General features: G+C 31.4%; 1 protein-coding gene across 1 annotated transcript in view; it reads right to left on the reverse strand.

The window, feature by feature from the left end:
* The window catches only part of LOC122523777, a 21,379-nt gene extending 3,143 nt beyond the window's left edge, over positions 1–18,236 (reverse strand). The window contains exons 1-4 of the mRNA XM_043645659.1: positions 17,340–18,236; positions 17,040–17,253; positions 15,132–16,980; positions 13,243–14,926 (exon numbers count right to left, since the gene is read on the reverse strand). Of these exons, the coding sequence (XP_043501594.1) occupies positions 13,243–14,926; positions 15,132–16,980; positions 17,040–17,253; positions 17,340–18,236 (4,644 nt within the window). The remainder of the gene's footprint in view (positions 1–13,242; positions 14,927–15,131; positions 16,981–17,039; positions 17,254–17,339) is intronic.
* Between the last annotated feature and the right edge of the window lie 4,442 nt (positions 18,237–22,678).

Consider the following 22,678-nt stretch of genomic DNA (forward strand, 5'->3'; position numbering starts at 1 on the left):
AGATACGGTTGACGAGATGTACGAGATTTGGTCTTGGAAGAAGAAAGCAACGTTGATGATACTAAGGATGTTCCAATTAAACAGAGTGAATGGAGTGAATTTAGTGGTCGGCAAAAATCATGTTCTTTTTCAAGAAACAGGCGGTCTGAATAAGCAATTACCTGACGATATAATCCGTATGAGGTGTGTTAGCTTGTTCGCGATGACGAAATCATAAACTTGCTGGTATAAAAACTAATAGATATGCACAACAAAAACTAAATGAATCGAGGCTAACTCCAGGTTCACGAAGCGTAAATGGAAATCACAAATCCTGAAGAAATAAAACAATTCTTGCGATGATTTTGGCAGATAGGACTTGTAAAATGAGTCCGATGTCCTTAATGGGCCAAAAACGAATTGTAGAATTTCTGGCTACCGCCTCGAATTATGTCACGAAACAGATTTGAACTATTATTGGTGCAACTTTCATTTTGTCGATAATATGTCCATTGTCCGTGATGACCGGCTTGGTAAATTACTTCCATTTTTCAACAAGGCAAGGAAAGTATCAGGAAGTTTATACGCCTGAAAAAGACATTGTTATCGTGAAACGTTAATTCCATGGCGTGGGAAGACTCATCTTCAAACAATACATTCCAAATAAAGCGCACAATACGGAATTAAATTATTCAATTATGTTCAAGCGAAGGACACATGGGCAATGAAATATACTCTGGTATTAGGTGTACAGATAAGTTTCCGCCGTTTTTAATTAAAAATTAAGTATTTATTCTAGAAGAATGGTAATTTTAAGGTTATTTAAAATACTGTCCATCACTTGCAATGACTTTCCCATCTCTCAGGCAACATTCGTATCCCACGTCGGAAGAACTCCAGAACCTTGTCTTTTGAGGCTATCTACGAAACAAAACCAATTTTTGGTATCTTCATATGATTGAACCGCTGCTCCGACAGAGCATGTGCCATGCACCTAATAGGTGATAATCGGCGGTGCAATGTCTAGTGAATACGGCGGGTGGGGTAACAATTCACAATCACGTTTTTCCACAACTATTTACGGAAGCCGCTACAAGTGGACGAGCATTGTCATGCAGAGAATAATTTTTTCGTGTCTAGATAGTATTGAGGGCGTCTTTCCTTCAGAGCTCGGCTCAATCTCATTAATTGTGTTCGATAGAGGGCTCCGGTGATTGTTTCGCTCGGATTAAGCAACTCATAATACACTACACCCAGCTGATCTAACCAAATACACAGCATGGAGTTTTTTTTCCGTGAATATTCGGTTTTGCTGTTGATGTTGACGCATGGCTTGGCAATCCCCATGATTTTTCTCTTTGGATTATCAAAAGTATCCATGTTCTCGTCACCAGTGATGATACGATGTAAAAAAACCCTTTTGTTATGTCTAGCAAGCAGTATTTCACTTAAGCATAATCGGCGTTCAATATCTCGGCTTTAATTCGTACAGAACCCATTTCCTTGTTTATTAATCATTCTTAATGATTTTAAACGATGTGAGACTGCTTGCTGAGTGACTTCTAATGTTTACAAACAAGTTCTTTTTGTGTTTGAGATGAATCTTCCTCCAATATTCCCCAATTCTGCATCCTCGTAAATTTTTGGACTTCCACTGCGATCTTTGTCTTCTACGGTCGAAATCACCGTTTTAATCTTTTGAAACCACTCACGACACGTTCTCTCACTCAAAGCAGTCTCACCATATGCTTCTACGAGCAATCGATGCGCCTCAGCAGCAGATTTTTTATATTAAAGAAGTAAACTAATATTTCCCGCAAATGACGCTTATCGGCTCAAATTTGGACAATTTCAACAAAAAAAATTATATTTTACCAATATGAAATCAATAATATTAAAGGTTATGTTGTTTTTAAACGTCCAACTAATTTTAAGCAGGATATCATCTGCGAAAGTTAACGGAAACTCCGCACCGCGCTATCTACATTAAAACAGCGGAAACTTTTGTACACCTAATAAATCAGCAGAAGGTATTAGAGAAACCGGATTGGCAAACAATGTGTGTCTACAACTGGCAGAGAAAACTTTTCGATAAGGAAGAACATGTACATTGACAATTTTTATACAAGCTATGAGTTAGCTATATCATGTCTAAGACGCAAGACTCATGTAGTTGGAACACTTAACAGAACAGAAAACATATCCCAAAAGATGTTCTTAATTGCAAACTGAGAAGGGGAGAAATGGTAGCTAAAGAGATGATAACGGGATTGTGATACTCAAATGGAAAGATACACGTGACGAGAAAATATTATCTACGAAACACGCTCCTATCATGACAAAAAGCCCAAAAAACATTCGTGCTGCTTCTTCAAGCCAGCAGCCATCTGCAAAACTCAAACCTCTGGCTGTCATCGAATATAATAAGGGTAAATGTGGTATAGATTATTCAGAAAAAATGGTTTCCTGTGCCACGACGATGAGGAAGGAATCAAGTAGTATAGAAAGCTTGGTCTTGAACTTCTGCTGAGACCGTCAATTGTAAACGCTTTGGTCGTTTACAAAATTGCGACAAAAAAAACTGTTAATATTAGACGATTCAGAGAACTGATTGCTGCATGTGACTAGGACTAAGTGAAGATGTTACCGTGCCTTCGGTTCGACGAATAACGCATTGCATCACCGTTCGCAGAAATAATTTGGGGAAAAGCATTAGACGCGCATGCAAACTGTGTTACGCAAATAAAAGAGAAGAACTGGAACGATCAAAGGCACGAACAAATCTTAGAAAACCTACTACATTTTGTCCAAGCTGCCCTGGTAAACCGCAACTTTGCAGCGAATGCTTCAATATTTGCACTGTAAATAATTTTGTTAATAAACGATTTTTAAAAAATTCAACAGTATTATTATCTCCTGTCAAATATTTATCTAAATATGTCCGGAAATCCTTTGGAAGGAGTCACAGAAGTAGAGGGGAAACGGCTCGATAAGAACTCTTGCTGTCACCCGATATGGGTGACATGGCAGTCAACGTGGTTAAGTATTTGTAATACCAATAGGTTTTCTAAAAAAAAAAAAGAAAGCTGTAAACATAAACTATAATTCTCAAAGACTAACTTATTCAACATGTTTTAAAATAGCCATTTAATGCTCTTTTAATGCCGAACAACATGATGTTAAGCAAAAGTATTTAAGATACATAGGGTGGGTAAAAAAGCAGTAATTTGTACACAAAACTTCACAACTCGGAAACTAAACAATTTTTAAATAATTTAAAGCAAACATTTTAAAGTTGTCATTAAAAAGCAGTAATTTTAAAGCACTTTAATGCTTTAAAACTTTATCCTAATATAACTGTTAAAATACATAGGGTGTTTAAAAAAATGAAGGAAGCTGTACATATAACTATAATTTCTCAAGACAAACTTATTTTAAAATGTTTTTAAAATAGCCATTTTAATGCTCATTATGACCGAAAAACATGATGTTAAGCAAATGTATATAAAATCATACGGTGTCTAAAAAAAAGAAGTACTTTGTACACAAAAACTTTATTAACTTAAAAAATTACAGATTCTAAAATGTTATAAAACGGTCATTTTAAATCGTTTAAATGCTCTACAACTTGATTTAAAACTTGAGTAATTAAAATGTATAGGGTTTAAAAAAAAAGGAATCTGTACACAAAAACTTTAATTACTCGAAAACAAAAATTTCTAAAATTTTTTAATATTGTCATTTTAAAGCTCTTTTGATGCTCTACAACATAATTTAAAAATAAGTAATTTAAATGTATTGGTTTTTTAAAAAAAAGAAGGAATCTGTACACAAAAACTATATACTGGAAAACAAGCAATTTTTGAAATGTTTTAATATTGTTATTTTAAGCGCTTTAAATGCTTCTAAATCATATGCTAAAGTAATGTATTTAAAACTTATAGGTTTTTTTAAAAAAAAAAAAAGCTGTACACAAAAACTTTATTTTTCAAAGACTAACTAATTTTAAATGTTTTAAAATAACCATTTGAAAGCTCTTTTAATGTTCAACAACAAGATTTTAAGCAAAAGTATTTAAAATACATAGGGTGTCTAAAAAAAGAGAAGTAATTTGTACACAAAATCTTTAATAAGTCGAAAACTAAGTAATTCTAAGATGTTATAACATGGTCATTATAGCTCTTTTATTGCTCTACAACCTAAAATAAAATTTAAATAATTAAAATATATAGGGTTTTTAAAAAAAAAAAGTAATCGTTCACAAAAAATTAATTACTCGAAAAAAACAAATTTTAAAATGTTTTAATTGGAAATTTAAAGCTCTAAAATTTTTTAAAATCTTATGCTAAACTTAAATATTTAAACTTATAAGTTTTCAAACAAAAAAGAAACGTGCTGTACACATAATCATAATTTCTCATAGACTAACTTATTGTAACATGTTTTTAAAATAGCGATTTTAATGCTCTTTTAATGCCCAACAACATGATGTTAAGTAAAAGTATTTAAAATACACAGCGTGTCAAAAAAAAAGAAGTACTTTGTACACAAAAACTTTCACAATTTGAAACAAACAATTTTAAAATAATGTGAAACAGACATTTTAAAGTTGTCATTGTAAAGCAGTAATTTTAAAGCTCATTTAATGCTCTAAAACTGATGCTAAATATAATTATTTAATATATATAAGGTGTATAAAAAAAAAAGGAGCTGTACACATAAACTATAATTTCTTCTCAAAGACTACTTATTTAACATGTCTTAAATTAGCAATTTTAATGCTCTTTAATGCCAAACAACTGATGTGAAGCAAAAGTATTTAAAATACATAGGTGTCTAAAAAAAAAAGCAGTAATTTGTGTTACAAATACTTTAACAACTCGGACAATAAAAAATTTTAAATAATATAAAGCAAACTTTTAAAGTGGTCATTCTAAAGCAGTTATTTTAAAGCTCATTTAATGCTTTAATCTTGATGCTAAAAATAATTATGTAATATACATTGGTGTTTTAAAAAAAGAATAAAGCTGTACACATGATCTATAATTTCGAAAAACGAAATAATTTGTTAACATGTTTCAAAAGAGCTATTTAATGCTTTTTAATGCCGAACAACATGATGTTAAGCAAAGTATTTAAAATACATAGGGTGTCTAAAAAAAAGCAGTAATTTGTACAAAAAAACACCAATAACTCGAAAACTAAATAATTCTAAAATTGTATAACATGAACATTTAATAGCACTTTTATTGCTCTACAACCTGATTTAAAACTTAAGTTATTAAAATATATAGGGTTTTTTTTAAAGAAAAGAAGTAATCTGTTACAAAAACTTTAATTACTCGAAAGAAAGCAAATTTTAAAATGTTTTAATATTGTAATTTTAAAGCTCTTTAAATGTTTTAAAATCTTATGCTTAACTTAAGTATTTAACACTTATAGGTTTTCTAAAAAAAAAAGAAAATAGCTGCACACATAACCTATAATTTCTCAAAGACTAACTTATTTTAACATGTTTTAAAATAGCAATTTAAATGCTCTTTTAATGCCGAACAACATGATGTTAAGCAAATGTATTTAAAATACATAGGGTTGTCTAAAAAAAAGAAGTATTTTGTACACAAAAACTTTATTAACTCAAAAACTAACTATTTTTAAATTGTTATAACATGGTAATTTTAAAGCTCTTCAAATGCTCTACAACATGATTTAGAAATTAGGTATTCAAAATATAAAAGTTTCTTTAAAATAAAAAACGAATCTATACACAAAAACTTCAATTACTCGAAAACTAACAAAATCCAAAATGTTATTACGTGGTCGTTTTAGAGCTCTTTTAATGCTCTACAACCGATCAAAAACTTAAGTATTTAAAATTTAAAGAGTTTTTTATAAAAAGAAGGAATCTGGACACATAAACTTCAATTAATCGAACAATAACAAATTTTAAAATATTTTAAAGCAGGGATTAGAAGATGTCATTTATGGCAGTAATTTAAGCTCTTTTAATGCCCTAAACTTGTTGTTAAACATAATTATTTAATATACATATAGTTTTTAAAAAAAAAATGAAGCTGTACACATAAACTTTAATTACTCGAAAACAAGCAAATTTTAAAATGTTTTAATATTGTCATTTTAAAGCTCTTTAAATGCACGAAATCTTATGCTTAACTTAAGTATTTAAATCTTACTAGGTTTTTTAAAAAAAGTAGGAAGAAGCTGTAAAAATAAGCTTTAATTTCTCAAAGACTAAATTATTTAAAAATGTTTAAAATAGACATTTAAATGCTCTTTTAATGCCCAACAACATGAGTAAAGCAAAGTATTTAAAAAATAGAGTGTCTGAAATAAAGAAGTACTTTGTACACAAACACTGTAATTAGTCGAAAACTTCACAAATTCTAAAATGTTATTACATGGTCATTTTAGCGATCTTTAATGCTCTACAACCAGATTTAAATAAAGTATTTAAAATATATACGGTTTTTTAAAAAAAAGAAGGAATATGTACACATAAACTTTAATTACTCGTAAACAAGCAGAATTTAAAATGTTTTATTAGTCATTTAAAGCAGTAATTTTAAAAGCTCTTTTAATGTCCTAAACTTGATATTAAGCAGAATTATTTATTTTCATCGGTTGTTTAAAAAAAAAGAATGAAGCTGTACACATAACTTTAATTTCTCAAAGACCACCTTATTTTAAAATGTTTCAAAATAGCTATTTTAAGCCCTTTTCAATAACCAACAACACAATGTTTAGAAAAAGTATTTAAAATACATAGAGTGCCTGAAATAAAAGAAGTACTTTGTCCATACACACTTTAAAAACTCTTAATTAACAAATTCTAAAATGTTATTACATGGTCATTTTAGAGATCTTTTAATGTTCTACAACCTGATTTAAAACTTAAGTATTTAAAATATATATGGTTTTTTAAAAAAAAGAACGAATCTGTTTCTAAAAACTTCATTAATCAAAAAAAAAAAAATTTAAAATAATTTAACGCAGTTATTTAGAAGTTGAAGTTTTATTGCAGTAATTTTAATGCTCTTTTAATTCCCTATAACTGTTGCTAAACAGAATTATTTAATTACATAGGGTGTTTAAATAAAGAATGAAGCTGTACACATAACACTTTTTACCTATAACTAACTATTACATGTTTTAAAATAGCCATTTTAATGCTCTTTTAATGCCCAACAACATGATGTTAAGCAATATATTTAAAATACATAGGGTGTCTAAAAAAAAGAAGTAATTGTACACAAAAACTTTATTAACTTAAAAACTAACTGATTCTAAAATGTAATAAAACGGTCATTTTAAATCGTTTAATGCTCTAACAACTTGATTTAAAACTTTAGTAATTAAAATGTATAGGGTTTAAAAAAAAAAAGAATCTGTACACAAAAACTTTATTACTCGAAACAAGCAATTTTTAAAATTTTTTAAATATTGTCATTATAAGCTCTTTTGATGCTCTACAACATGATTTAAAAATAAAGTAATTTAAATGTATTGGTTTTTTAAAAAAAAGAAGGAAATCTGTACACAAAAACTATATATTACTGGAAAACAAGCAATTTTTGAAATGTTTTATTATTGTTATTTATAGCTCTTTAAATGCTTCTAAATCTTATGCTAAAGTAATGTATTTAAAACTTATAGGTTTTAAAAAAAAAAAAAAAAGCGTACACAAAAACTTTTATTTTTCAAAGACTAACTAATTTTAAAAGTTTTAAAATAACCATTTGAAAGCTCTTTTAATGTATCAACAACACAGATTTTAAGCCAAAGTATTTAAAATACAAAGGGTGTCTAAAAAAAAGAAGTAATTTGTACACAAAATATTTAATAAGTCGAAAACAAGTAATTCTAAAATGTTATAACATGTCATTTAAGCTCTTTTTATTGCTCTACAACCTAAAATAAAATTTAAGTAATTAAAATATATAGGGTTTTTAAAAAAAAAAAAGTAATCTGTTCACAAAAAATTTAATTACTCGAAAAAAGCAAATTTAAAATGTTTTAATTTTGAAATTTTAAAGCTCTATAAATTTTTTAAAATCTTATGCTAAACTTAAATATTTAAAACTTATAAGTTTTCAAAACAAAAAAAGAAACGTGCTGTACACATAATCTATATTTTCTCATAGACTAACTTATTGTAACATGTTTATAAAATAGCGATTTTAATGCTCTTTTTGCCCAACAACAAAATGTTAAGTAAAAGTATTTAAAATCACAGCGTGTCAAAAAAAAGAAGTACTTTGACACAAAAAACTTTCACAATTTGAAAACAAACAATTTTAAAATAATTTGAAACAGACATTTTAAAGTTTTCATTGTAAAGCAGTAATTTCAAAGCTCATTTAATGCTCTAAACTTGATGCTAATATAATTATTTAATATATAGAGTGTATAATAAAAAAAAGGAAGCTGTACAACATAACTATACATTTCTCAAAGACTAACTATTTTAAACATGTCTTAAAATAGCTTTTATAGCTCTTTTAATTGCCAAAAAACATGATGTTAGCAAATATATTTAAAATACATAGGGTTCTAAAAAAAAAGCAGTAATTTGTTTACAAATACTTTAACAACTCGGACAATAAAAATTTTTTAAATATTATAAAGCAAACTTTTTAAAGTGGTCCATTCTTTCAAAGCAGTTCTTTTAAAGCTCATTTATGCTTTAAATCTTGATGCTAAAAATAATTATTTAATATTACATGGGTGTTTTAAAAAAAAGAATGAAGCTGTACACATGATCTATAATTTCTCAAAAAACGAAACAATTTTAACATGTTTCAAAAGAGCTATTTTAATGCTCTTTTAATGCCGAACAACCATGATGTTAAGCAAAAGTATTTAAATACATAGGTGTCTAAAACAAAATAAAGCAGTAATTTGTACAAAAAAACACCAATACTCGAAACTAAATAATTCTTAAAATTGTGATAACATGAACTTTTAATAGCACTTTTATTGCTCTACAACCTGATTAAACTTAAGTTATTAAAATATATAGGGTTTTTTTTAAAGAAAAGAAGTAATCTGTTACAAAAAACTTAATTACTCGAAAGAAAGCAAATTTTAAAATGTTTTAATATTGTAATTTTAAAGCTCTTTAAATGTTTTAACATCTTTGCTTAACTTAAGTATTTAACACTTATAGGTTTTCTAAAAAAAAAAAAGAAATAGCTGCACACATCAACCTATAATTTCTCAAGACTAACTTATTTTAACATTGTTTTAAAATAGCAATTAAATTGCTATTTTAATGCCGAACAACATGATGTTAAGCAATGTATTTAAAACATAGGTTGTCTAAAAACAAGAAGTACTTTTGTACACAAACAACTTTATTAACTCAAAACTACACCTTTTAAATTGTTATAACATGGTAATTTTAAATCTCTTCAAATGCTCTACAACATGATTTAGAATTAGGTATTCAAAATATAAAAGTTTCTTTAAAATAAAAACGAATCTATACACCAAACACTTCAATTACTCGAAAACTAACAAAATCCAACATGTTATTACGTGGTCGTTTTAGAGCTCTTTTAATGCTCTACAACCGATCAAAACACTTAAGTATTTAAAATTTAAAGAGTTTTTTATAAAAAGAAGGAATCTGGACACATAACTTCAATTAATCGAACAATAACAAATTTTTAAAACTATTTTTAAAGCAGTTATTTAGAGATGTCATTTATGGCAGTAATTTTAAAGCTCTTTTAATGCCCTAAAACCTTGTTGTTAAACATAATTATTTAATATACATATAGTTTTTAAAAAAAAAATGAAGCTGTACACATAAACTTTAATTACTCGAAAAACAAGCAAATTTTAAAATTTTTAATATTGTCATTTTAAAGCTCTTTAATGCTCTGAAATCTTATGCTTAACTTAAGTATTTACAAATCCTTATAGGTTTTTTAAAAAAAGTAGGAAGAAGCGTAAAAAATAAGCTTTAATTTCTCAAAACTAAATTATTTAAAAATGTTTTAAAATAGACATTTTAAATGCTCTTTTAATGCCCAACAAACATGATGTAAAGCAAAAGTATTTAAAAATACATAGTGTCTGAAATAAAGAAGTACTTTGTCACAAACACTGTAATTAGTCGAACCTCACAAATTCTAAAATGTTATTACATGGTCATTTTAGCGATCTTTTAATGCTCTACAACCAGCCAGATTTAAATAAACGTATTTAAAATATATACGGTTTTTAAAAAAAAGAAGGAATATGTACACATAACTTTAATTACTCGTAAAAGCATATTTTAAAATGTTTTATTTTTTGTCATTTAAAGCAGTAATTTAAAAGCTCTTTTAATGTCCTAAAACTTATATTAAGCAGAATTATTTCTTTTACATCGGTTGTTACAAAAAAACGGAATGAAGCTGTACACATAAACTTTAATTTCTCAAAGACCACCTTATTTTAAAATGTTTCAAAATAGCTATTTTAAAGCCCTTTTCAATAACCAACAACACATGTTTAGAAAAGTATTTAAACTACATAGAGTGCCTGAAATAAAAGAAGTACTTTGTCCATTACCCACTTTAATAACTCTTAAATTAACAAACTTCTAAATGTTATTACCATGGTCATTTTAGAGATCTTTTTAATGTTCTACAACCTGATTTAAAACTTAAGTAGTATTTAAAATATAAATGGTTTTTTAAAAAAAAAAAACGAATCTGTTTCTAAAACTTCAATTAATCAAAAACAAAAAAAATTAAAAATAATTTACGCAGTTATTTAGAAGTTGAGTTTTATTGCAGTAATTTTAATGCTCTTTTAATTCCCTATAACTTGTTGCTAAACAGAATTATTTAATATACATAGGGTGTTTAAATAAAAGAATGAAGCTGTACACATAAACTTTTATTACCTAAATACTAACTAACTATTACATGTTTTAAAATAGCCATTTTAATGCTCTTTTAATGCCCAACAACATGATGTTAAGCAAATATATTTAAAATACATAGGGTGTCTAAAAAAAAGAAGTAATTTGTACACAAAAACTTTATTAACTTAAAAACTAACTGATTCTAAAATGTAATAAAACGGTCATTTTTAAAATCGTTTAATGCTCTACAACTTGATTTAAAACTTTAGTAATTAAAATGTATAGGGTTTAAAAAAAAAAAAGAATCTGTACACAAAAACTTTAATTACTCGAAAACAAGCAATTTTTAAAATTTTTTAATATTGTCATTTTAATGCTCTTTTGATGCTCTACAACATGATTTAAAAATAAAGTAATTTAAATGTATTGGTTTTTTAAAAAAAAGAAGGAATCTGTACACAAAAATTAAATATTACTGGAAAACAAGCAATTTTTGAAATGTTTTGATATTGTTATTTTATAGCTTTTTAAATGCTTCTAAATCTTATGCTAAAGTATTGTATTTAAAACTTATAGGTTTTTTAAAAAAAAAAAAAAAGCTGTACACAAAAACTTTTATTTTTCAAAGACTAACTAATTTTAAAATGTTTTAAAATAACCATTTGAAAGCTCTTTTAATGTTCAACAACAAGATTTTAAGCAAAAGTATTTAAAATACATAGGGTGTCTAAAAAAAAGAAGTAATTTGTACACAAAATCTTTAATAAGTCGGAAACTAAGTAATTCTAAAATGTTATAACATGGTCATTTAATAGCTCTTTTATTGCTCTACAACCTAAAATAAAATTTAAGTAATTAAAATATATAGGGTTTTTAAAAAAAAAAAAGTAATCTGTTCACAAAAAATTTAATTACTCGAAAAAAAGCAAATTTTAAAATGTTTTAATTTTGAAATTTTAAAGCTCTATAAATTTTTTAAAATCTTATGCTAAACTTAAATATTTAAAACTTATAAGTTGTCAAACAAAAAAGAAACGTGCTGTACACATAATCTATAATTTCTCATAGACTAACTTATTGTAACATGTTTTAAAATAGCGATTTTAATGCTCTTTTAATGCCCAACAAACATGATGTTAAGTAAAAGTATTTAAAATACACAGCGTGTCAAAAAAAAAGAAGTACTTTGTACACAAAAACTTTCACAATTTGAAAACAAACAATTTTAAATAATGTGAAACAGACATTTTAAGTTGTCATTGTAAAGCAGTAATTTTAAAGCTCATTTAATGCTCTAAAACTTGATGCTAAATATAATTATTTAATATATATCGAGTGTATAAAAAAAAGGAAGCTGTACATGATCTATAATTTCTCAAAAAACGAAACAATTTTAACATGTTTCAAAAGAGCTATTTTAATGCTCTTTTAATGCCGAACAACATGATGTTAAGCAAAAGTATTTAAAATACTAGGGTGTATTTGCCAAATTCCTCCAACACGGAGTCCTCCGGCGATTGGATTAAGCTTATTATAAGGAGGTGAAAAGGTGAATTAGAATAAAATAAAACACGTGGTTGAGCCAATAAGTGCAATGCTTTATTGGCTCGTCAGGGAAAAGGCCTTGCGGCAAAAAACCCTGCTGTTATCAGTACAATGGACGACGATGGATAACGGACATAGTCCGTGATCACTTCTCGTCACGATTACCCGGTGGTAATCAAGTGGAAAGAAATAGAAATTATATCTCTCACCGTTAATTATCGCCTCTACTTCTCACTATCGTATTTATAATATCTGTAAGATAAATTCGCTTAACAGATAAACTCCTTGTCTTTCTATGCTCCTCTCGCTCTTTGCTCCGATTAATTTGTCTCCAAGTGTCCTCGTAGGCGTCCAGCGGTGGAATAGACCGAATGTCTTTTCTAATGAGCCCTGCGGGGTGCTCTCACTCGACGGTCGAGTGGTGGGGGTTATAGATGCTAGTTACTAGTAACTCTCTATCGATTTAGTGTGCGCATAGTAATCTCGTATTTTAGTTACAATCGATTTTCGGCTATGATCGATTCCGATCGTACATACTCCCCCCGTTGAGAGGGTACCTATCAACAATATTCTTAACCTACGTAGGTATGACGTTAATTTCTTAATTCAGGTTACAATGGGTTTGTCGTAGATCGTTTAGCGTCGTTATAATGTCGCTGGCCAGGCGACTTATATATCTTGTATATCTTGTACGTACAAGCTTATCTATTGCAAATTACATTATGTCTTAATATTTCGTCTAGCGTGCATATTTAAACTATTCATCTATCACTTAATAAAGGACAGATGGTTGTCGCGTTTCGCTTGATGTTTCCGTGAGTAGTTTTTATGGTTACTACCCGAACCACGTCGTCTTCTCCGGGATGGACGTCTATGATCCGTCCCAATTGCCACCTCATGCAGGGTTGATTTTTATCGATGAGGATGACTATTGTGTCCTTCTCCAGTTTATATTGGGAATTATTCCATTTCTGTCGTTTCTGCAGCTCGCGTAAATATTCGATGTACCACCGTCGCCAGAAGTCTTGTCGCACCTTTGTAATGTGCTTCCATGACGATAGTCGATTTATCGGCGTGTTTTCGTAGTTTTCTTCTGGTAGCATATTAAGAGGTCTTCCTACTAAAAAATGTGCAGGTGTTAGAGCTGTCGCATCGTTCGGATCTGACGAAATAGGGCATAAAGGTCTCGAATTTAATATGGCTTCGATTTCGATCGCGAATGTGTTCAGTTCCTCATATGTAAATAAGGCTTCTCCTACCACCCGTCTAAAATGGTGTTTGAATGACTTAACCGCGGCCTCCCATAGACCTCCGAAATGAGGTGATAATGGGGGGTTGAAGTGCCACGAGATTCTTTGGTCGGTCGCGTAATTATGGATCTTTGTTTTGTACTCTTCCGATTCGATTAACGCGTATAATTCCCTTAATTGGTTGTTCGCCCCGACAAAATTGGTACCGTTATCCGAATATACGTGCGATGGAATCGCTCTTCGCCCCGTGAAGCGTCGAAAGGCGGCCAGAAAAGCGTCTGTTGTCAAGTCGCTGACTAACTCGATATGCACGGCCTTTATGCACATGCAGACGAAGATGCACCCGTATACCTTCACGCGACCCTTATTTCGGTATTTCTTTTCTTTCACATAGAGTGGACCAAAGAAATCCACTCCAGTGTGGGAAAACGCGATGGTTTCTTGGACTCGAGATCTCGGTAGATCGCCCATTTTGTATTGTATGCCAGATGCACGGAATCGAATGCAACGTACGCAATGACGTACGATTTTTCGCACTTGATTCTTACCGTCCAAAAGCCAAAATCGTTGGCGTATAGCGTAGAGAGTAGTTTGTATGCCGGCGTGAAAATTTTGTTCATGGAATTTCCGGATGAGGAGATCGGTCACGTGGTGGTGCGATGGTAATAATATTGGACATTTCTCCTGGAAAGGTAAGTTCGCATTCTTTAATCGGCCTCCTACTCGAATCAAGCCCGTTTCATCGATGATTGGGTTTAGCGCGGCGAGTCTTGCGCCCTTTACTCCCCCCGATTCAGTTAATCTATCCTTTTCGGCGCGAAATTGTTCATTTTGTATGAGCCTGAGTACGTGTCGTTCTGTATCTATTATTTCCGCGGTCGAAATTTCTCCCCGATATGAATTGGTTTTGACCCATCTTCTACATCTAGCTGTGATTCTTAATAATCGCGTGTAGTTAGAGAATCGCCGAAAGATGCTCTCCGGTTCGATCCGTGTCATCAATAATGGAATTTTTTTAAGTTCGGGTAGTTCGTCTGTCTCTGTTTCGGTCTGAATTGGCCATTCAAGTTCCGGTCGGCGAAGCCAAGAAGGGCCATGAAACCACGAATTGTTTTTTATGAATTCGCGTGGAAGTTGTCCGCGAGATAATGCGTCCGCGGGATTGTTCTCTGTACGTACGTGCCGCCACGTGATCCCTACACAAATTTCCTGGATTTCGCGTACGCGATTCGCCGTGAATTGTTTCAACGTGTTGGGATCCTTCTTAACCAACCTAATACAATCGTGGAATCGGACCAAAAGATTATCTTGTTAGGTCTTATTCCGCAAGATGCCCGTATCTCTCTATATAGTCGAGCAAGCGTTAATGCTCCACATAATTCTAATCGCGGTATGGTCGTGTCCTTAAGTGGAGCCACGCGGCTCTTCGCGCAGAATAATCGTACGTGTACGTTACCAACTTGATCTCGCGATCTTACGTATAAACTGCCACCGTAACCCGCCTGACTCGCATCGCAAAATCCGTGGATTTGTACTTCATGTGATTATCAATGATCAAACGTCTTTCAATGGTCAAATTGTCAATTAATTTTAATTGTTCCGCGAACCTTGTCCAGGAGGAATGCAATGCATTAGGTACCGACTCGTCCCATTCGACCTTAGTTTTCCAGCAATCTTGGATCAAGATTTTAGCTGTTAAGATAATGGGGCCTAATAATCCCAGTGGGTCATATATTTTCGCGATTTCCGACAGTATCCGACGTTTTGTGATTTTCTCATGAAGGTCTATCGGCGCGACTGTATAGATCAAATGATCATGATGTGTATTCCATGAAATTCCGAGTGTCTTTAGGATCGATGTTTCTCCGGAGAAGAATTCGACGTTAACCTTTTTTGTATCTAATTTATCGAGAATCGGCCTATAATTGGAAGCCCATTGCCGTATGTTAAAACCGCCTCGTTTTAATATCTCGATGGTCTGGTCTCGTATTCTCCCGAGTGTCTCTACATCGTCGGTTCCCGTGATGAGATCGTCGACGTATAAATCTCGGTTTAGAATCTCAGCTCCGAGGGGATAATTGACGCTTTCATCCTTCGCTAGTTGCTTTATGGTCCGAATGGCGAGAAAGGGTGCTGACGCTATACCGAATGTAACCGTATTGAGCTCGAACGTACGAATTCGATCCTTATGTATCCAAAATATACGTTGATATTGCCGATCGTCCGGATGTATCCATATCTGTCGATACATTTTCTCTATATCCGCGGTTAACACGTATCGATATGTACGAAATCGCAGTAAATGTTCCACTAATGTGTCCTGTATCGTAGGCCCGACTAACAATGTACTATTAAGGGAAATGCCCTGACTATTCTTTGCAGAAGCGTCGAATACGACTCGAACCTTCGTCGTTGTGCTGGTTGATTTAATAACGGCGTGGTGGGGAAGATAACAGCCGCCCGTCGGGTCGTCCTCGACAAGCGACATGTGTCCTAATGTTAAATATTCCTGCATGGTGCGCTCATACTCTTTCCGAAGTTCCGGGTTCGCGTTCAACTTTTTCCATAGGTTGTGGAAGCGACGTAAAGCTATATGATACAGCTCGCTGTAATCGTGTCCCTTTTCGCGGAATGGTAAACGCACTATATATCGTCCCGTTTCGTCGCGTTTTGTATTTTGAGTATAATGGGTTTCGCATTCTACTTCCTGTGTTCCTTCCGTTCGCGTCACGATCGCGTCCTCGATTAACCAAAACCTTTCTAATTGGTCTCTCAACTCTGTGGTCGCGAACAGTGCGGTTTTTTCTTTTGATTCTTCCGAGTCGATTCCGCCGACGACTACCCAACCTAACTGCGTCTTTTGAAGTATTAGATCGCCGCGGGCGCGTGACAAACGAAATTGTCCAACGGACATAAGGGATAACGTGGCTCCGGAACCTATCAAAATATCCACTGGTCGCGGTAAGTGAAACTGAGGGTCTGCTAATTTTCGATCGATTGGAATCTTAATAAGTTCTCGAGGAAAGACTTCGCTTGGAACTTGGTCGGCTATCTTGGGTACGATGAGTAATGAAAGGTTCCGTTTATATCGACTATCTAAGGATTGAATTGTTATCTCGATAATACCCGTCGATCGAGTTCGTGTATCATTAATGGCATTGATAGGAATTGAATACGGTCTGATTGGTAAACGTAATTCCTTCGCGACGTCTTCGGTTATAAAATGCGCTGCTGCGCAGGTGTCTAATAGTGCGCGGCATTGCTTATAAGTTCCGTCCCCCCTTCTCACGCGACACATCGCGCTCATGAGTAATTGAGGCGTTGTACCTCGCGGGTTAACGTGAAAAACTGGCCTAAGTCATAATGTTTTAGAATCGGTTTGAGACGCGGTCGCGACAGCTTCCCTTTTGGCGACGGGCTTTCATAATTTTCCGCGTGATTATTCGAATCAGTCCTATGTAACGATGTATGATGCGGTCTGCAGCAAATCTGACAAAGTGGACTTGGACAGTTTCCTACATGTCTTTTAAACAATTTGGACATAATCTCCGAGATTTTACTACTGTCCATCGCTCGAGCGGTGTCATGCGTCCGTATCGACTACAACGAAATAGTGCGTGAGAATTTCTTTTACAAAGGGTGCATTTCCGTTTAATCTCCGTGAGAAATGTACGCGTGGGTCTTACAATTTGTTGTTTCCGCGGTCGTAACGCGGTCGGTTCGGTGCGTTTACGTTTTTCGCGGGGCTCGTCTTTAATATCCGTCGTTAGCTTCTCCGAAGCACTGTATCGGTGGTCTATCTCTTTTAAAAATTTATAAAGTTCCTTGAGGGTAGGGTAATCGTCCGAATTGAGTTGTCGATCCCATTCTTCCCGAACGCGACGAGGTAAAAGGCGCTCGATAACGCGCACTGTTAGGGCATGAGGCTCGTTAAACGAATCAATCATGTTGAGATATGCCTCCGTATCTCTTATGAGTTTCTGAATCCCTCTTGCCGAATCATCCTCGGAGTGTGTTAAATCCAGAATCGCGTCGAGAAGTCTTGCTAGCAGTACGCGTTTTCTATCGTATTTTTCTAATAATGCTTCCCACGCGAGTTTGTAATTCGACCCGTCCCCTGAATATAGTGTAATCACTTCGAGTGCACGGCCCTGCAATGCATCTCGAAGATAGGCGTGTTTTTCTAGATCGGATATGTCGGTCCGCGCGTCTATCAGAGTTAAAAAACCTTTCTTAAATTCTAACCATTTTTCTAATCTTCCATCAAATTTAGGTATCTCAATTCGTTTTAATTTAATCGGTCGTTCGGTCGTACTCGTCTGATTTGAAATTATGCTGCTATCGTTCGGGATGTTAGCCGCGGGTACTGGATTTGGGTGAACTCTCGCTTCTATTGCATGGTACCGGCGTAATATTAACGTTACTTCTTGTATTTCTTCTTCCCCTAAATCCTTATCATCACACTCCAGTTGTGCCTGATCGTATGCTTCTAAGTGTTTCGTGATTTTCTTAAATCGACCTACTAATGTTATTTCATCTAATCTCTCCCCGGCAATTTCTTGTTCAAAAATTGTCAATTGCATTTTTAATGTCCTTCGTAACCGATTCAAACGTTCCTTCGGTTCCATCGTTTACCGGTTTTAATTATCTTACTTTTCGAAGATGGGTTAATGTAAATTATGTTGAATACGAAGATTTTAATATATGAATTTTTGTTATAATGCGTCGGGTTTCCGATTACGCGGTTACGGTCCTGAGCTGTGAGTTGGTAAAGGGGGGTGGTAAGTTTACCGAACGTAGGGTCTACTGACGTCACGATTTCTTTGTCGCCTAATCTTATGTTTGAACAAGTGTACCGTTGCTGAGCGATGTAACCGTCGAAACTATTCTCGCCCTTTGTCCGTGAACAAAGCGATTTTCAAATTCTATTAATATACGTTACTTCGGTTAAAATTTGAAGTGGATTCGAATGAGTTGTTTCCGATTTTAATATACCGATTTAGTAAGAAAGATGAGAGAAAATAATAAAATTTATATTAGAAATTACGAACTTCTACGGGGTTCGAAGACGTAATTTCCTATAGAATATTTTATAATATTTAAAGTGGATACGCATAAACGTATGCACAAACGATGCAATCTACTTATCTCCTTTTCGAATCCTTTGTGATGACTAGCTCGACGTGGCAGCGTGTATGTTCAGGAACTAGATTTTCTCAGTGGCGATTCCGTATACGCAGCTTCACTCAAACCAGGAATCAGAAATTCACACCTCACAGGAGGCACCAAAATGTATTTGCCAAATTCCTCCAACACGGAGTCCTCCGGCGATTGGATTAAGCTTATTATAAGGAGGTGAAAAGGTGAATTAGAATAAAATAAAACACGTGGTTGAGCCAATAAGTGCAATGCTTTATTGGCTCGTCAGGGAAAAGGCCTTGCGGCAAAAAACCCTGCTGTTATCAGTACAATGGACGACGATGGATAACGGACATAGTCCGTGATCACTTCTCGTCACGATTACCCGGTGGTAATCAAGTGGAAAGAAATAGAAATTATATCTCTCACCGTTAATTATCGCCTCTACTTCTCACTATCGTATTTATAATATCTGTAAGATAAATTCGCTTAACAGATAAACTCCTTGTCTTTCTATGCTCCTCTCGCTCTTTGCTTCCGATTAATTTGTCTCCAAGTGTCCTCGTAGGCGTCCAGCGGTGGAATAGACCGAATGTCTTTTCTAATGAGCCCTGCGGGGTGCTCTCACTCGACGGTCGAGTGGTGGGGGTTATAGATGCTAGTTACTAGTAACTCTCTATCGATTTAGTGTGCGCATAGTAATCTCGTATTTTAGTTACAATCGATTTTCGGCTATGATCGATTCCGATCGTACATAGGTGTCTAAAAAAAGCAGTAATTTGTACAAAAAACACCAATAACTCGAAAACTAAATATTCTAAAATTGTATAACATGAACATTTAATAGCACTTTTATTGCTCTACAACCTGATTTAAAACTTAAGTTATTAAAATATATAGGGTTTTTTTTAAAGAAAAGAAGTAATCTGTTACAAAAACTTTAATTACTCGAAAGAAAGCAAATTTTAAAATGTTTTAATATTGTAATTTTAAAGCTCTTAAATGTTTTAAAATCTTATGCTTAACTTAAGTATTTAACACTTATAGGTTTTCTAAAAAAAAAAAGAAAATAGCTGCACACATAACCTATAATTTCTCAAAGACTAACTTATTTTAACATGTTTTAAAATAGCAATTTAAATGCTATTTAATGCCGAACAACATGATGTTAAGCAAATGTATTTAAAATACATAGGGTTGTCTAAAAAAAAGAAGTATTTTGTACACAAAACTTATTAACTCAAAAACTAACTTTTAAATTGTTATAACATGGTAATTTTAAAGCTCTTCAAATGCTCTACAACATGATTTAGAAATTAGGTATTCAAAATATAAAAGTTTCTTTAAAATAAAAAACGAATCTATACACAAAAACTTCAATTACTCGAAACTAACAAATCCAAAATGTTATTACGTGGTCGTTTTAGAGCTCTTTTAATGCTCTACAACCGATCAAAAACTTAAGTATTTAAAATTTAAAGAGTTTTTATAAAAAGAAGGAATCTGGACACATAAACTTCAATTAATCGAACAATAACAAATTTAAATATTTTTAAAGCAGTTATTTAGAAGATGTCATTTATGGCAGTCATTTTAAAGCTCTTTTAATGCCCTAAAACTTGTTGTTAAACATAATTATTTAATATACATATAGTTTTTAAAAAAAAATGAAGCTGTACACATAAACTTTAATTACTCGAAAACAAGCAAATTTTAAAATGTTTTAATATTGTCATTTTAAAGCTCTTTAAATGCTCTGAAATCTTATGCTTAACTTAAGTATTTAAATCTTATAGGTTTTTTTAAAAAAAGTAGGAAGAAGCTGTAAAAATAAGCTTTAATTTCTCAAAGACTAAATTATTTAAAAATGTTTTAAAATAGACATTTAAATGCTCTTTTAATGCCCAACAACATGATGTAAAGCAAAAGTATTTAAAATACATAGAGTGTCTGAAATAAAGAAGTACTTTGTACACAAACACTGTAATTAGTCGAAAACTCACAAATTCTAAAATGTTATTACATGGTCATTTTAGCGATCTTTAATGCTCTACACCAGATTTAAATAAAGTATTTAAATATATACGGTTTTTTTAAAAAAAGAAGGAATATGTACACTAAACTTTAATTACTCGTAAACAAGCAAATTAAATTTTATTATTGTCATTTAAAGCAGTAATTTAAAAGCTCTTTTAATGTCCTAAAACTTGATATTAAACAGAATTATTTATTTTACATCGGTTGTTTAAAAAAAAAGAATGAAGCTGTACACATAAACTTTAATTTCTCAAAGACCAACTTATTTTAAAATGTTTTAAAATAGCTATTTTAAAGCCCTTTCAATAACCAACAACATAATGTTTAGAAAAAGTATTTAAAATACATAGAGTGCCTGAAAAAAAAGAAGTACTTGTCCATAAACACTTTAATAACTCTAAAATTAACAAATTCTAAAATGTTATTACATGGTCATTTTAGAGCTCTTTTAATGTTCTACAACCTGATTTAAAACTTAAGTATTTAAAATATATATGGTTTTTTAAAAAAAGAACGAATCTGTTTATAAAAACTTCAATTAATCAAAAACAAAAAATTTTAAAATAATTTAACGCAGTTATTTAGAAGTTGTAATTTTATTGCAGTAATTTTAATGCTCTTTTAATTCCCTATAACTTGTTGCTAAACAGAATTATTTAATATACATAGGGTGTTTAAATAAAAGAATGAAGCTGTACACATAAACTTTTATTACCTAAATACTAACTAACTATTACATGTTTTAAAATAGCCTTTTAATGCTCTTTTATGCCCAACAACATGATGTTAAGCAAATATATTTAAATACATAGGGTGTCTAAAAAAAAGAAGTAATTTGTACAAACAAACTTTATTAACTTAAAAACTAACTGATTCTAAAATGTAATAAACGGTCATTTTTAAAATCGTTTAATGCTCTACAACTTGATTTAAAACTTTAGTAATTAAAATGTATAGGGTTTAAAAAAAAAAAGAATCTGTACACAAAAACTTTAATTACTCGAAAACAAGCAATTTTTAAAATTTTTTAATATTGTCATATAATGCTTTTTTGATGCTCTACAACATGATTTAAAAATAAAGTAATTTAAATGTATTGGTTTTTAAAAAAAAGGGATCTGTACACAAAAACTATATATTACTGGAAAACAAGCAATTTGAAATGTTTTAATATTGTTATTTTATAGCTCTTTAAATGCTTCTAAATCTTATGCTAAAGTGTATTTAAAACTTATAGGTGTTTTAAAAAAAAAAAAAAGCTGTACACAAAAACTTTTATTTTTCAAAGACTAACTAATTTTAAAATGTTTTCAAAAACCATTGAAAGCTTTTAATGTTCAACAACAGATTTTAAGCAAAAGTATTTAAAATACAAAGGGTGTCTAAAAAAGAAGTAATTGACACAAAATCTTTAATAAGTCGAAAACTAAGTAGTTCTAAAATGTTATAACATGGCATTTAATTAGCTCTTTTATTGCTCTACAACCTAAAATAAAATTTAAGTAATTAAAATATATAGGGTTTTTAAAAAAAAAAAAGTAATGTTCACAAAAAATTTAATTACTCGAAAAAAAGCAAATTTTAAAATGTTTAATTTTGAAATTTTAAAGCTCTATAAATTTTTTAAATCTTATGCTAAACTTAAATATTTAAAACTTATAAGTTTTCACAACAAAACAAAAAACGTGCTGTACACATAATCTATATTTCTCATAGACTAACTTATTGTAACATGTTTTAAAATAGCGATTTTAATGCTCTTTTTGCCCAACAACATAATGTTAAGTAAAAGTATTTAAATACACAGCGTGTCAAAAAAAAGAAGTACTTTGTAACAAAAACTTTCACA

The sequence above is a fragment of the Polistes fuscatus genome, unplaced genomic scaffold (assembly GCF_010416935.1).
Source record: "Polistes fuscatus isolate 324 unplaced genomic scaffold, CU_Pfus_HIC Scaffold64, whole genome shotgun sequence".
In the NCBI taxonomy this organism is placed as follows: Eukaryota; Metazoa; Arthropoda; class Insecta; order Hymenoptera; family Vespidae; genus Polistes; species Polistes fuscatus.